This window comes from Balaenoptera acutorostrata, chromosome 11, assembly GCF_949987535.1.
Source record: "Balaenoptera acutorostrata chromosome 11, mBalAcu1.1, whole genome shotgun sequence".
Taxonomy (NCBI): Eukaryota; Metazoa; Chordata; class Mammalia; order Artiodactyla; family Balaenopteridae; genus Balaenoptera; species Balaenoptera acutorostrata.
The window spans coordinates 72,360,154-72,372,476 of NC_080074.1; the positions used below are offsets into that span (position 1 = coordinate 72,360,154).

The 12,323-nt window shown below is 35.0% G+C and overlaps 1 protein-coding gene across 10 annotated transcripts in view; it reads right to left on the reverse strand.

Moving 5' to 3' along the window:
- PPHLN1 (periphilin 1) overlaps positions 1 to 12,323 on the reverse strand; it is a 148,415-nt gene that overhangs the window by 123,902 nt on the left and 12,190 nt on the right. For all 10 annotated transcript variants that reach the window (XM_057555840.1, XM_007168326.2, XM_007168324.2 and 7 more), the window contains one exon: positions 11,820 to 11,911. In XM_057555840.1, coding sequence (XP_057411823.1) covers positions 11,820 to 11,891 — 72 coding nt within the window. In that variant the 5' untranslated portion in view covers positions 11,892 to 11,911. The remainder of the gene's footprint in view (positions 1 to 11,819; positions 11,912 to 12,323) is intronic.

The following is a 12,323-nucleotide window of genomic DNA, read 5'->3' on the forward strand; positions in this document are numbered from 1 at the left end:
CAGGAGTTCTTATCCTTAATCAAATAGAGTAAATGTATAAACAAACAAAAATGCATTAATGAAATAACATGAATATAACTAATAGTAAGGTCTTCACATGAATTAAAGGAAATAAAACTGTTCAATGAAGAAAGCCAGGTGTTTAAAGTAACATGCAGCAATGCAAAAAACCAATCATAAGTAAAAGAAAAAATACAATATTATTGTTTTAATAAAAAATAAACTACAAAAGTGAGAATGTTACAGTAGCTCTAATCCCTAACTGTCTAGGAATTTTGTAAGTAAAACCATGTAAGATAGCACACATCTTTGGTCTACTGTGTTTGAAGTACTGTTCAGAAGAAATATAAGATTTTTACACACAACCAACAGCAAATAGGGAGGTAATACTGAGCTAGAAAGATCTAGAGAAAACATTTTGCTATTTCTCCAGCAGCACTAGAGAGAGGAGAGCCTTTGACATCACGAGTTTTGAAGCAAAATAAAACTCGTTATAAAATTTGAACTAATTTTCAAAGTAATGCATTAATGTTTTAAAGTTTTAGCAGCTGAATGGATTCTTAGTGGGAGTTGGGAAACTGGACAGAGGGAGAGAAGAACACCTGTCTTAGACAAGAAGCTGCTGTAAAATAACTAAACAAAAATGATTATCAACAAGAAGAACTGGAGAGCTACAGAACATGTATCTGTAAACAATCTGGTCTTAAGCACTCTTGCTATGTTTATCAATATCAGATTAGGTATATGTGGTTAGGTATATATAGGCAAGCTATCTAAGTATAAGATATGATCAATATGAGTTAATTAATTTGACAAAATGAAAAACCAAAATATAATGCCCAACGTTCGGGGCTGGTTATTTTACCATCTTAAGTCTCAGTTTCATTATCTGCAAAATGAGATTAATACTAGTACCTACCTCATGGAGTTGTGAGGATTAAATAAAAACCAAATTGTAAAACATTTAGCACAGCAGGACACACAAGTGCTCAAAAAATGTTTGCTCTTTTGATTACTATTTTTGCAAGTCTAAGTGAAACACTAAATTCCTCAAAGTGTCTATTTCCTTACATTACTTCTTAGCATTAATAACTACAGCTATTCAGATATAAATAATTACATCCAATTCAAATTTCCCAATGGGTAGGAAATTTGTCAATGTGTTAGGAAAAAATAAAATCAATAGTTCATATCTATTTGACAGTTAAAATGACCTACCTAATTTTTTTCCATGGGGATACAAGTTGGTTTCCTTCTTTAGTATGTTAGACATTAAACTGTAATATATATTCTGTATGATTACATAAAATATAGTACACAAATGAATTTATTGACTCTTTCTTCTAAACACTATCTTTCACAGAGATTTCAATTAAATCTAAACAAATACTGAGTTTCTTTTAAAAAAAAGGCATTAAGCCAAAATTAACATTACAATTTATAGCATTTTCTAATTCAAAATTTATTATACATAAAATTAGAATCACTGATTTCTCTAATTCCAGGAAATCATAAAATTCCACTCCACAGTATCCTTGTTTGTACATGCTTTGGTGAAGGGATGGTGGGGTGAGCATATACGCCTAAACGCTTCTATTAATAGACAGCTTATTACCTTACCAAGCAGCCTGTTTCTGTGTTCAACTCCCCCAAATTACTACAAAGTTATTTCAGGATTTTAAAATGTATATAGTAAAACTTTCAAAGAAGTAAAACTCAAGTCACATTTAGTTATATATTTAACAAATTGTTTCTACAAAATAATACAAATGAAAATAATCATTCCAAACTTGTTAATCAGCAAAAGAAAAAATCTCCTAATGACAGTTCTTACATCTAGCAATGAAGATGAAATTGGCATTTCCTTTATGTTCTGAGAATGTCTTCAAATGTAAGTATCATTATACCATCTCTGCTCTGTAGGCATCTAATCTTAAAGAAAACTCCCTCATTCTATGAAAAGATTTAAGGAAATGAAGACGACTGTAGGAATCTGTGACAAAGCAAGACTGTGTTTTCAGAGAGTTCATAGCTTATCCAGATATACCGTTCAAGAACTTTTTTCTTTCCAATAAAATCCATGATGAGAGGCAAAGATTTCAGAATCTCTCTTTCAAAAGCTTATATTATTAAGAAAGTTCAAACAGTATTTTATATTACTTACAAAGCCAGATCTGAATGGAAACACCACCACTGTTTGAAATTCTTGTACAAATCTTACATTAAGCTATAAATATGTAATTTTCCTTCCTAAATGCTAATGGAAGTACACAAGGCTTCAGATACTGATGTTTGGAACCTCCTTTAAAGAAATGTTTTGGAAAACAATGGCACCATAATACATGAACCAGAAATCAAAATTATAACTTATGAAGAATATGTTATACAGGGTTTTTAAGAACAACAGGATCATTTTCAATTAATTAAAAAATAAACTCAATGGAATGGAAACATTTCTATTATTTAAAATGCAGATGGATCCATCGGCTTTGCTTCTCCAAAGTTAGTATTAATGGTATGATCAGTCAGACCAAAAATAAATAGTATATGTAGTTCATTAAAAAAAAACGATAAATTTTAAAACCCATTTTACTTAATCATTTATCCACTCTGGCAGGATGTAGAAAGCAAAAACATGTATATAAACTTAACCACTTTTTTGAAAAGTTATAGTTCTATGATTTTTACACTTTTGTAATTGTCATTACCTTTTAGATGAGACAATTCCTACCACAAGGCTCTCTGCATTTCTGAAATATGGACTATTCACAGTTTGCTTGTGCTAACAGAAATCTGATCAGATTAAGATACATATCAAATTAGTTTTGCAATTTTGAAATCTGAAATGGTGATTGTGTTTTGTTGCAAAACAACCAATTATTTCTTCATTTTCTATAAATTCCAATTTAATATAACTACCTGTTATGAGAAACACTTTCATTTTAGTCAAGTAAAAGCACCAAGTTTGATGTTTTCTTTGATTCCATATATAAATTACATGAAATTTCCCACACTAATGTTTAGTCTCATTACTAACTGGGTACAAATTATGAGGATTACATTTCTTTAAAAACATTTATTTTCCATTGTCCTTAAAATATATTTTCCACCCATTTTAACACAAAAACATTTTTAATATATAAGCACCCCCTTAAGCATCTTTATCTTTTAGGAACACATAACTGAAATATTTTCATTTGAAATAAGTTTTGGATTTACTTCAAAATAATCTAAGAGGGAGGAAAGTGGTGAAGGCATAGACAAAACAAGATTGACCATGAGTTGATAATTACCATTTGAATGATTTGTCCTTGGGAGTTCATACATCATTTTGTTTACTTTCATATACTTAATTTTTACCCTTATAAAAAGTCAAAAACAACTAAAACATTAACCTACCAACAAAGTAACTAAGTACAATGGTACATGTAACTATTCAATGCCATTATTTCCTGACACAGTCAACTTAGTATGAATGCAAGTTTCATGGGCGCAGAAACTTTGGTCTTATCCACTGCTCTATTCCCAGCACCTGGAACAGTACTTGGCACACAGCAAGCACCACATACATAATATACATTCCACTTTGCTATCTCAACTTTACGCTCCTGTTGGCATCACATGCTTTTTACTAGAAAAGTACAACACCTAACTAAAAAATTTGATTACCCACCAGGCTGGTGGACTTCTGCCTGCAAAAGCTTAAGGTTTCCTCACTCTGATCCCTCATGTTTTATGACATGTCTCTGTATAGTAGCACTTATTGGTTTAATTCACTCACTGAATTTTCAATGAAATATTGATGTTTTCTGGGTCATTTCAATGGCTTTTGGGAATAATGGGCCAAATATCTGAAACTGGAACTGCCCCAGAAAATTAGGACAGGACTTCCCTGGTGGTGCAGTGGTTAAGAATCCGCCTGCCGATGCAGGGGACATGGGTTCAAGCCCTGGTCCAGGAAGATCCCACATGCCGCGGAGCAACTAAGCCCGTGCGCCACAACTACTGAGCCTGCGCTCTAGAGCCCGCGAGCCACAACTATTGAGCCCACGTGCCACAACTACTAAAGCCCGCGCGCCTACAGCCCGTGCTCCACAAGAGAAGCCACCGCAATGAGAAGACTGTGCACCACAACGAAGAGTAGCCCCTGCTCGCCACAACTAGAGAAAGCCCACGCATAGCAACAAAGACCCAATGCAGCCAAAAATAAATGAAATAAAATAATTTAAAAAAAAAAAAAAAAGAAAATTAGGACATATTACAGAATGTAGCCAAGAATTGCTCATATCTCTCTGGAAATAGTGACAACAAAAAGAAAGTTAAGTTCATGCAATTCTGTCAGCCAAAAAAATTAAACACCTCCTAGGGTAGCTCTACACAAAGGAACATTATTAAATCAAAACTCAGCAAATGAACACTTAAGATTTTACATTTCACATACGTAATTTTCACATTTCAAGTAAACTGTAAAAAAAAAACATTGCACTTTAGGTAATGATATGCATGTTTAGGTAGGTAATGTAAAGTGTACTGTTGTCCACAGTTTACCTTGAAATGCACCCCCAAAATTTGATGGATTAAGTGTATGCATAAAGGACAGACGGATGGATAAAGACATGATAAAACAAGTTCAGTAAAATGTTAACAGTTGAATCTAAATGATGAGTAAATGGATGTTCACTATAAAATTTAACTTTGCTGCAGGTTTTAAAACTTTCATAATAAAATACTGAAAAAAGTTTTATTTACATGGGTAAATTTACAGGAACACTGACTAGGTAAAACAATAAACTGCGGGGCATAAAAAGAATTAAATTATGCATGTGCACACTTTTAATAAGTGTTTCATGAAATAAGAGTGGGAAGAAAAGGAATATTTCCACATTAATATACTTTAAGCAATAGTATCTGGAATATGTATATAACTGAATTGCTAAATTAAGTAGACCTGATTATTTCAAGTTGGATTAAAAACAGATGTCTGATTTTATCTTGGGTACATTTAAATATGAGAATATATGGAACAAATATATGTCCTATATATTACCTATAAGGCCTTAGAAATTAACAAACTCATGTTCTGAATTCACTAAAAAATTGATTTCTGATTGGCTAGAGTCTCCAAGAGGGAAATAACCAATGACAAGAACAGTAGAAACATTCAACTAACCCAAAGAAATAAACATATTGTTATGTAATTACTTACTTATAAAACCTAATTATGTAACTCAAAACTAATTATATGTGACAGAAAAATTAAAAAAAAAAAAAATGATTTTTTGGCCGCACAACACGGCTTGCAGGATCTTAGTTTCCCGACCAGAGTTTGAACCCGGGCCATGACAGTGAAAGCTCCGAGTCCTAACCACTGGACCGCCAGGGAACTCCCAAAAATTAAAATTTTTTTAAAAATGTTGCTGCTCATCACTACCCTCAGTCTTTACAATTCTCACTGCTACCAAGATTAGAAAATCTTTTACTTAATATGCATTTGTTAAAGGAACAGAAGAAGAAGGCAGGTAGAAGCAGATAGGACTGCTTCAGTCCCAGTTACATTACAGTGCACCAAATATAAGCTGCTAGTGTTTTGATCCTAGTTTCCAAACTTTACCATCTCTAAAAATCTGAAATAAGCCAATGGAAAATGGACATTTTATGTTGCAACTTCATTAAAATGTTCCACATTACCTATCTGTTCCCTATCAGGCTAACAAGGCGGACTTCCACAACTGGAAATTTACTGGTATCTAAAAGCCATTGTCACAAAACTTGAAAAAGGCTACAAAATCATATAACCAAGTTCACAGAAATTACAGATTAAAAAGTAGAAAGCATGTTTTTAAAAATAAAGACCTTACAGGGACTTCCCTGGCGGTCCAGTGGTTAAGACTCCACGCTCCCAACGCAGGGGGCCTGGGTTCAATCCCTGGTCACGGAACTAAATCCTGTGTGCTGCAATTAAAGATCCCGCATGCCGCAACTAAAGATGCCGCAACTAAAGATCCCGCATGCTGCAACTTTATTTATCCCGGCACAGCCAAATAAATAAATAAATATTTTTAAAAATAAAATAAAAAAATTAAAAGTAAAAGCCTTACAGACATCTAGAAGTTAAATGTAGATGTTCTGTGATAATCAGTGTCCTCCCAACAAAGGAATGTGTATGTTTACATGCAGATTCTGTGTAGTATACTTCTTTGGGCTTAAGTCTCCTATTTATCTACCCAAGTTTAAGACTAAATAAAAATTTATGTGAAGCACCTTAAGAGTAACTTATTATTGATACAGAAGTAATTTTTAAATGCTCTAAGGTGCTAAAATAATAATTGATATATTTGTCAAGTTGTACATTGAGGATAAGCTTTCCAATACTCAAATTAAGTGTAATTTAACATCAGCACCAAAATATATGCGTCCAATTGCCTTTCAGGTTTATCAAAAGCTAGAAGCTCACAAAATATTTGCTTTATAACTGAGGTCATACTAGTGTAGTAGGTACCTTCTAGAGTCCCTATTTGATGTCATACTTTATGTCATAGCAATAGTTTCTCAAACACATTTCTGATGTATCAGAATTGGCAATGAATGGGACAAGGGGAACAGTAAGAAAAAAAAAAAGAGAAATGCAGTAAAATCGTTTGTTGTTAGAGAACAGAACCCAAACATACAAAATAAAAAAGAACATTAACTTTGTCTATCCCAGACACTAATGAGAGTGGGTTCTCACCTTATGAAGGATTGGCTAAAGTTTTACATTTAGAAAAAAATATATATTCTGTCCTTTCAAAATTTTAAGTAAAGTTTTATTTCGGTATGACAGCCACATAAAAAAGTGTACAAACCGTGAATGTATTTCTGGATAAATTTTCACAAGGTACTCATACTGTGTAACTACCACCCAGGTCAAGAAACTGAACATTCCTAGCATGGCAAAAGCCTTCCTGTGCTCTCTCCCAGTCACTACCTCTGTCCCCCAAAAGTTAACTTCTTTCCTGGCTAGTTCTGCCTGTTTTGAAACTTTGTATAAAAGGAATCATACAGGACACACTCTTCTTTCTTCCAGTATTGTTTGTGAGGGTCACACATGTTGTTGCATATGGCAGCAGTCCATTCTTTATCATTGCTGTATAACTGCAAAATTAATTTATCCATGCTGTTGGACACTTGGATTGTTGCCAGCTTGGAGTTCTTATGAATAATGCTGCTTGGGAACATTCTTGTACATATCAATATCATACACCAATATACTTTTTAAAATAACATTAGATGATCTCTGCTTTGTAAGCAAATATTTTAAAACTTTTAATTATGTTTTTGTTAGATCCAAAGTCAGAATTACAACTTCAGTGATTTACATTTCTAGCTCCAGTGTCACTTAAACACTTTAACCCAAGAATTCTGTCGGTCCATGAAATCAGATGTGAATAAAAAATTACTTTTTCACCTAAAAGTAGGCAACAAACAACACAACAGCAAAAGCAGTATCTGTGGCTTCACCACTAACAGAAATCACAGATATTTTTATGTTCATGTTATAGCTGTTGCTATAACAACAAAGTATCATTTACACTCATCGCTCCTTTGAAAACACAGCAATGAAATCCCCACCACTAGTTCTTGCTTGATATCTAATGACCTACTAAAAGAAGTATATATTACTATATCACAAATTTGGTTTCTAATAGTTTTATAATTATATTCAAATACAAGTGGTCTCCTTTAATTCTGTGTCTTTTATTTTATAGTTTTAAAAATGCTATTCTAGGAAGAGATCCATAGGCTTCACAACACTGCTAAAGGGATCATGGCACAGAAAAGGTTAAGAACCTATGCTTTTTTAACTAAAATGTAGGTGTAACATAAAAAGCAAAGGGATAATTTTCCAAGAGCCATCAAAGGGGTATAACATATCGAGAGGAAAGGAAGGCTTTAAATTACTAACCATAATAAGACCAAGTTCACCAGAAAAAATGTCGTGTCTTGAGTCTTGTGGAGGGGGGGATGTGGGAAGACAGAAGGATTTATAAAGTAATAGAAGTTGACTGTGGGGGATGGAGAGACCAATCTAATGGAATTAAAAGAAGAAAGACCAGAGGAATGAACTTGGACAAGTTCTGGGCACATTCCATGCTCCAGAAGGAGAAAAGCAGTCTGGGCTCTTCCCCATCTAGGAGAAACCTAGTAGCCAGAGAACTTAAGGAAGTGAGATTTACCTTTAGGCACTTACAGTTGAGTATATCCAGTCTGATTTTAAGGGCACTTGGGGTAAAAACATATCTCCCTATCTGCTTACCGCTGATGAAATTATTTTACAAAGGAAAAATGCCTCTGTTTCACTTTTACACACACACAAAAGGTATAAAATGAAAACGTTTGGGTTTGTTTAAATTTTACTACAATATCCTCATTCATTGAGTACTTCCCTCACCTGTCATCTTTACCTCAACCGTCATCATCAGCAACTTCAGTGTTCAGCTACAATCTGACTTTCTTAACTCTGCATACAGGAATCACCTGATGAACTTTTAAACAACACTATTGTCCAGATCCTATCCATAAAGATTATGACTTAATTATCTAGGGCCCATTCATTGGTATTTAAGAGCCCTCTAGGTAATGTACAGTGAGGACTGAGAGCCCCTAACCTAGATTACTGATCCAAAATCTAACCTCAAAGTTTTGCTGACCTCAACTCCAATAACCTTCACCCACCCTCATTCCCACCACCATATACTGAACTTCAGTCACCCAGAACTGTTCCATCTTGGAAACTCTACATTCCAAAATACTGATTGCTTATCTTTCCACCATACCCTGGTCTTCAACCTCATTAAGCCTTTCCTGTCCCTCAACCCCTTACTTCTTTCAATCCATTGTCCCTCTCATAGCCTTATTCCCTTTCCTAATCAGCCCATTCCACATATCACCTCAATAATTCTTCAATATCCTTATCTCCCTGGGTCCACCATTCATCTTGGAATCTTAAATCAATACAACTTGCTTTCTCTACTCCCAACCTGGGCTACTTAGATAATAAAGCACACAATCCTGCAGATTGGTGCCCCTATAAAATTTAAGGTACATAAGCTTACAGCCCCTCAGCAACAGTCTTTTTAAACATATCTAGTCAGGAGATACCTACAATGGCTACGCCAAACTTCAATGGCCTCAAGTCTCCCTCTACCTCCTCCACTTTCAATAGATGATCTTGCCACCTCTTACTTGAGAGAAAAAGGCTGTTAGATATGAGCTTTCTCAAATCCATTCTCACACAGACAATGACCTTACTAGAGATAGAGAGGGCCCTACTTATTGGTCTTTATGACACTGATAAACTGATTATTCCCATCTTAAAACTCACTCCTCCCCAGCATATTTAAGCCAGCTTCCTTGATAAGCAATAGCCTCTGGGCAGGTCCCTCAGCTTCCAGTTTTAATAGCTCTTTAAGCCAACTCCCACTGCAGTGTGTTCTATCATATAACAGAGCATGCACACATAATGCAGAATGGTGTCTTAAAAGTTTACATCATAACTTTCCCCATGATTTTATCGTGAGTATTTCCCACTGTTCTCTGAAATTATATTTCTGTATATAAATCTCTGTCTACATTATAAGGCTTCTAAAACACTCTACTACATTCTAGAAATGTACCATTCAACACTCAGAATTGTTTTGAAGATTAGGAAGTTGATATATACCTCACTTACAATAGGTAGGTACTAGTTAAATAGAGAGTTACAATAAATTTCCATTTAAAGTAAGTCATCCCCTCTCTAAATTACCTTACTTTATAATTTGGAGCCATGTAAAAGTGTTACATTAAAAAAAAAAAAAAAACTAATTAGAAAAGAAAAAAAAAAGGCAAACCCCCAAAATCAAAAACAAAGCACGGCTTCCCTGGTGGTGCAGTGGTTAAGAATCCGTCTGCCAATGCAGGGGACACGGGTTTGATCCCTGGCCCAGGAAGATCGCACATGTCGCAGAGCAACTAAGCCCATGCGCCACAACTACTGAGCCTGCGCTCTAGAGCCCGTGAGCCACTTGAGCCCAGGTGCCACAACTACTGAAGCCTGTGTGCCTAGAGCCCATGCTCTGCAACAAGAGGAGCCACGACAATAAGAAGCCCACACACCTCAACGAAGAGTAGCCCCCGCTCGCTCCAACTAGAGAAAGCCCGCACACAGCAATGAAGACCCAATACAGCCAAAAATAAAAACAAAAAAATTAATTAATTAAAAAAAAAAAGGTAGGGGCTTCCCTAGTGGCGCAGTGGTTGAGAGTCTGCCTGCCAATACAGGGGACCCGGGTTCGAGCCCTGGTCTGGGAAGATCCCACATGCCGCGGAGCAGCTGGGCCCGTGAGCCACAATTACTGAGCCTGCGCGTCTGGAGCCTGTGCTCTGCAACAAGAGAGGCCGCGATAGTGAGAGGCCCGCGCACCGCGATGAAGAGTGGTACCCGCTTGCCACAACTAGAGAAAACCCTCGCACAGAAACGAAGACCCAACACAGCCATAAATAAATAAATAAATACTTAAAAAAAAAAAAAGTAAAAGTCTAAAAAAAAAAAAAAGAGATGTGGGGAGGTGGATGTTATCTTTAAAAAAAAAAAAAAAAGGTAAAACAAACCCAACTATATATTCAGTTAATGGCATAACCACACAGAAAATTCTTTTAAGTATCCCAAATTTCTAATAGGATATATCCATGGGAGGGTAAGGGACCTAAAAAAATAATTTTAAAAAAATTCATCCCTTTTCCCATCCCTGTGTTAGTCCTACATCTTGTTTATCTATCACTTTTTTGTTCTAGGTAAACTATAAAATAATTCTATCAAGCTGAAAAAATTTTTAAATTGAGATTTTGATTAGAAACATCAAGACTATTAATTAACCTGGAAAGAAATGACATTTTGTAATAATTAAGTCCGCCCCTTCTGAAATATGGGAGGCCTCTTCATTTTTTTCCATCTTAATTCATTTTAGATCAACCCCAAGCTAAGCTGTAACCTAGGCCAAATGACAACCATGAAGATGATATCACCCATCTAACTGGGTTGTAGGATTTACTTACAACATATACAAAAAATAACTAACATATAAACTAATATTTGTGCCCTTGGATAGTGTATAGTGAATCCATAATATACCCATATACCATCACCATAAGCCCAATCCCTTGGTGCTTAGAATGGGCCTAAGCAAAAGTTTAAGATTGACAGCTTCTTGACCTTACCCAAACCCTCCCTTGGGTCTCTATAGAGGATTTTGAGGAGAGAAAGAGAGCATACACCCATTCAATAAACAGTAAGCTCCTACTATGTGCCAGGTACTAAACACAGTGCTGGGAATACAATAATAAGCAAAACAGCAAGCTCCTTTAGAAAAGAAAAGGACTGGTTCAAAATTATCAATTCCCAGAGCAACAAAGAGACAAGCAGTAGAACAGCATACCAGAAACTGCCTACCTCCCCCTACTTTAGAATTTCACATATCCAATTTGCAAACATTTTTAGGAATATAGAAAAACAGGTGACAGCCAATAGTAGCAGCAGGTGCTCAAATATTTCTTTGTTAACTGATGGTCTGAGCTTTATCAAACCTTAAATTTTCTTCACAAGTATAAATCCTCCCTTTTAGAAATTTAAGCAAGAAATATAAAATACAGATTTTCTACATAAATAAAATGTTGCCTTTCATTTTCAAACTTTTGACTTTTAAAAGATAAGCTTGATCTATCTACATTTCAACTAGCTTTTGGTAGACAAAATTCACTTGGACACTTGGTTCTGAATTATTCTACAGGTAAGAACAACTTACACTGGGGTGACTTCGAGGAGGTACTCTTTCTCTTGGAGGTCTTTCATAGTCATATCGTCCCTCAGACCACATTTCATCTCTTCTGTAAGCCACTAAAGAATAAAAAAAAGAAATCAAAGAATAATGGGTTTTATGTTACTATGAAATAGTAAAGAAGAAAAGGAAAAAGTAAATGATTACATTCTAATACAGATATTTTCCAGAGATACTTAAGGGAAAAAAAAAAAATGTAAGTGACCGAAAGGAAAAAACAATGATTATGGCAATTCTTCAAAACAATTTTGAAATTTTCTTAAAAAAAAAAAAAAGTAATAGAAAGCCCCACCTTCCTTCTATTTCCAAGGCTGTTTAAAAGCTTCAAAGACCTTATTCTCATCAACTGTGGGAAGATCCATAAGACCACAGATTTTTCATTCTCATAGAGTAAAAATCAGAAAAGATTCATTTTAATGAACAGTGTAAAAGGCTAATAAGCAAAGCTGGATGGTGTGTACAACAGTAGTT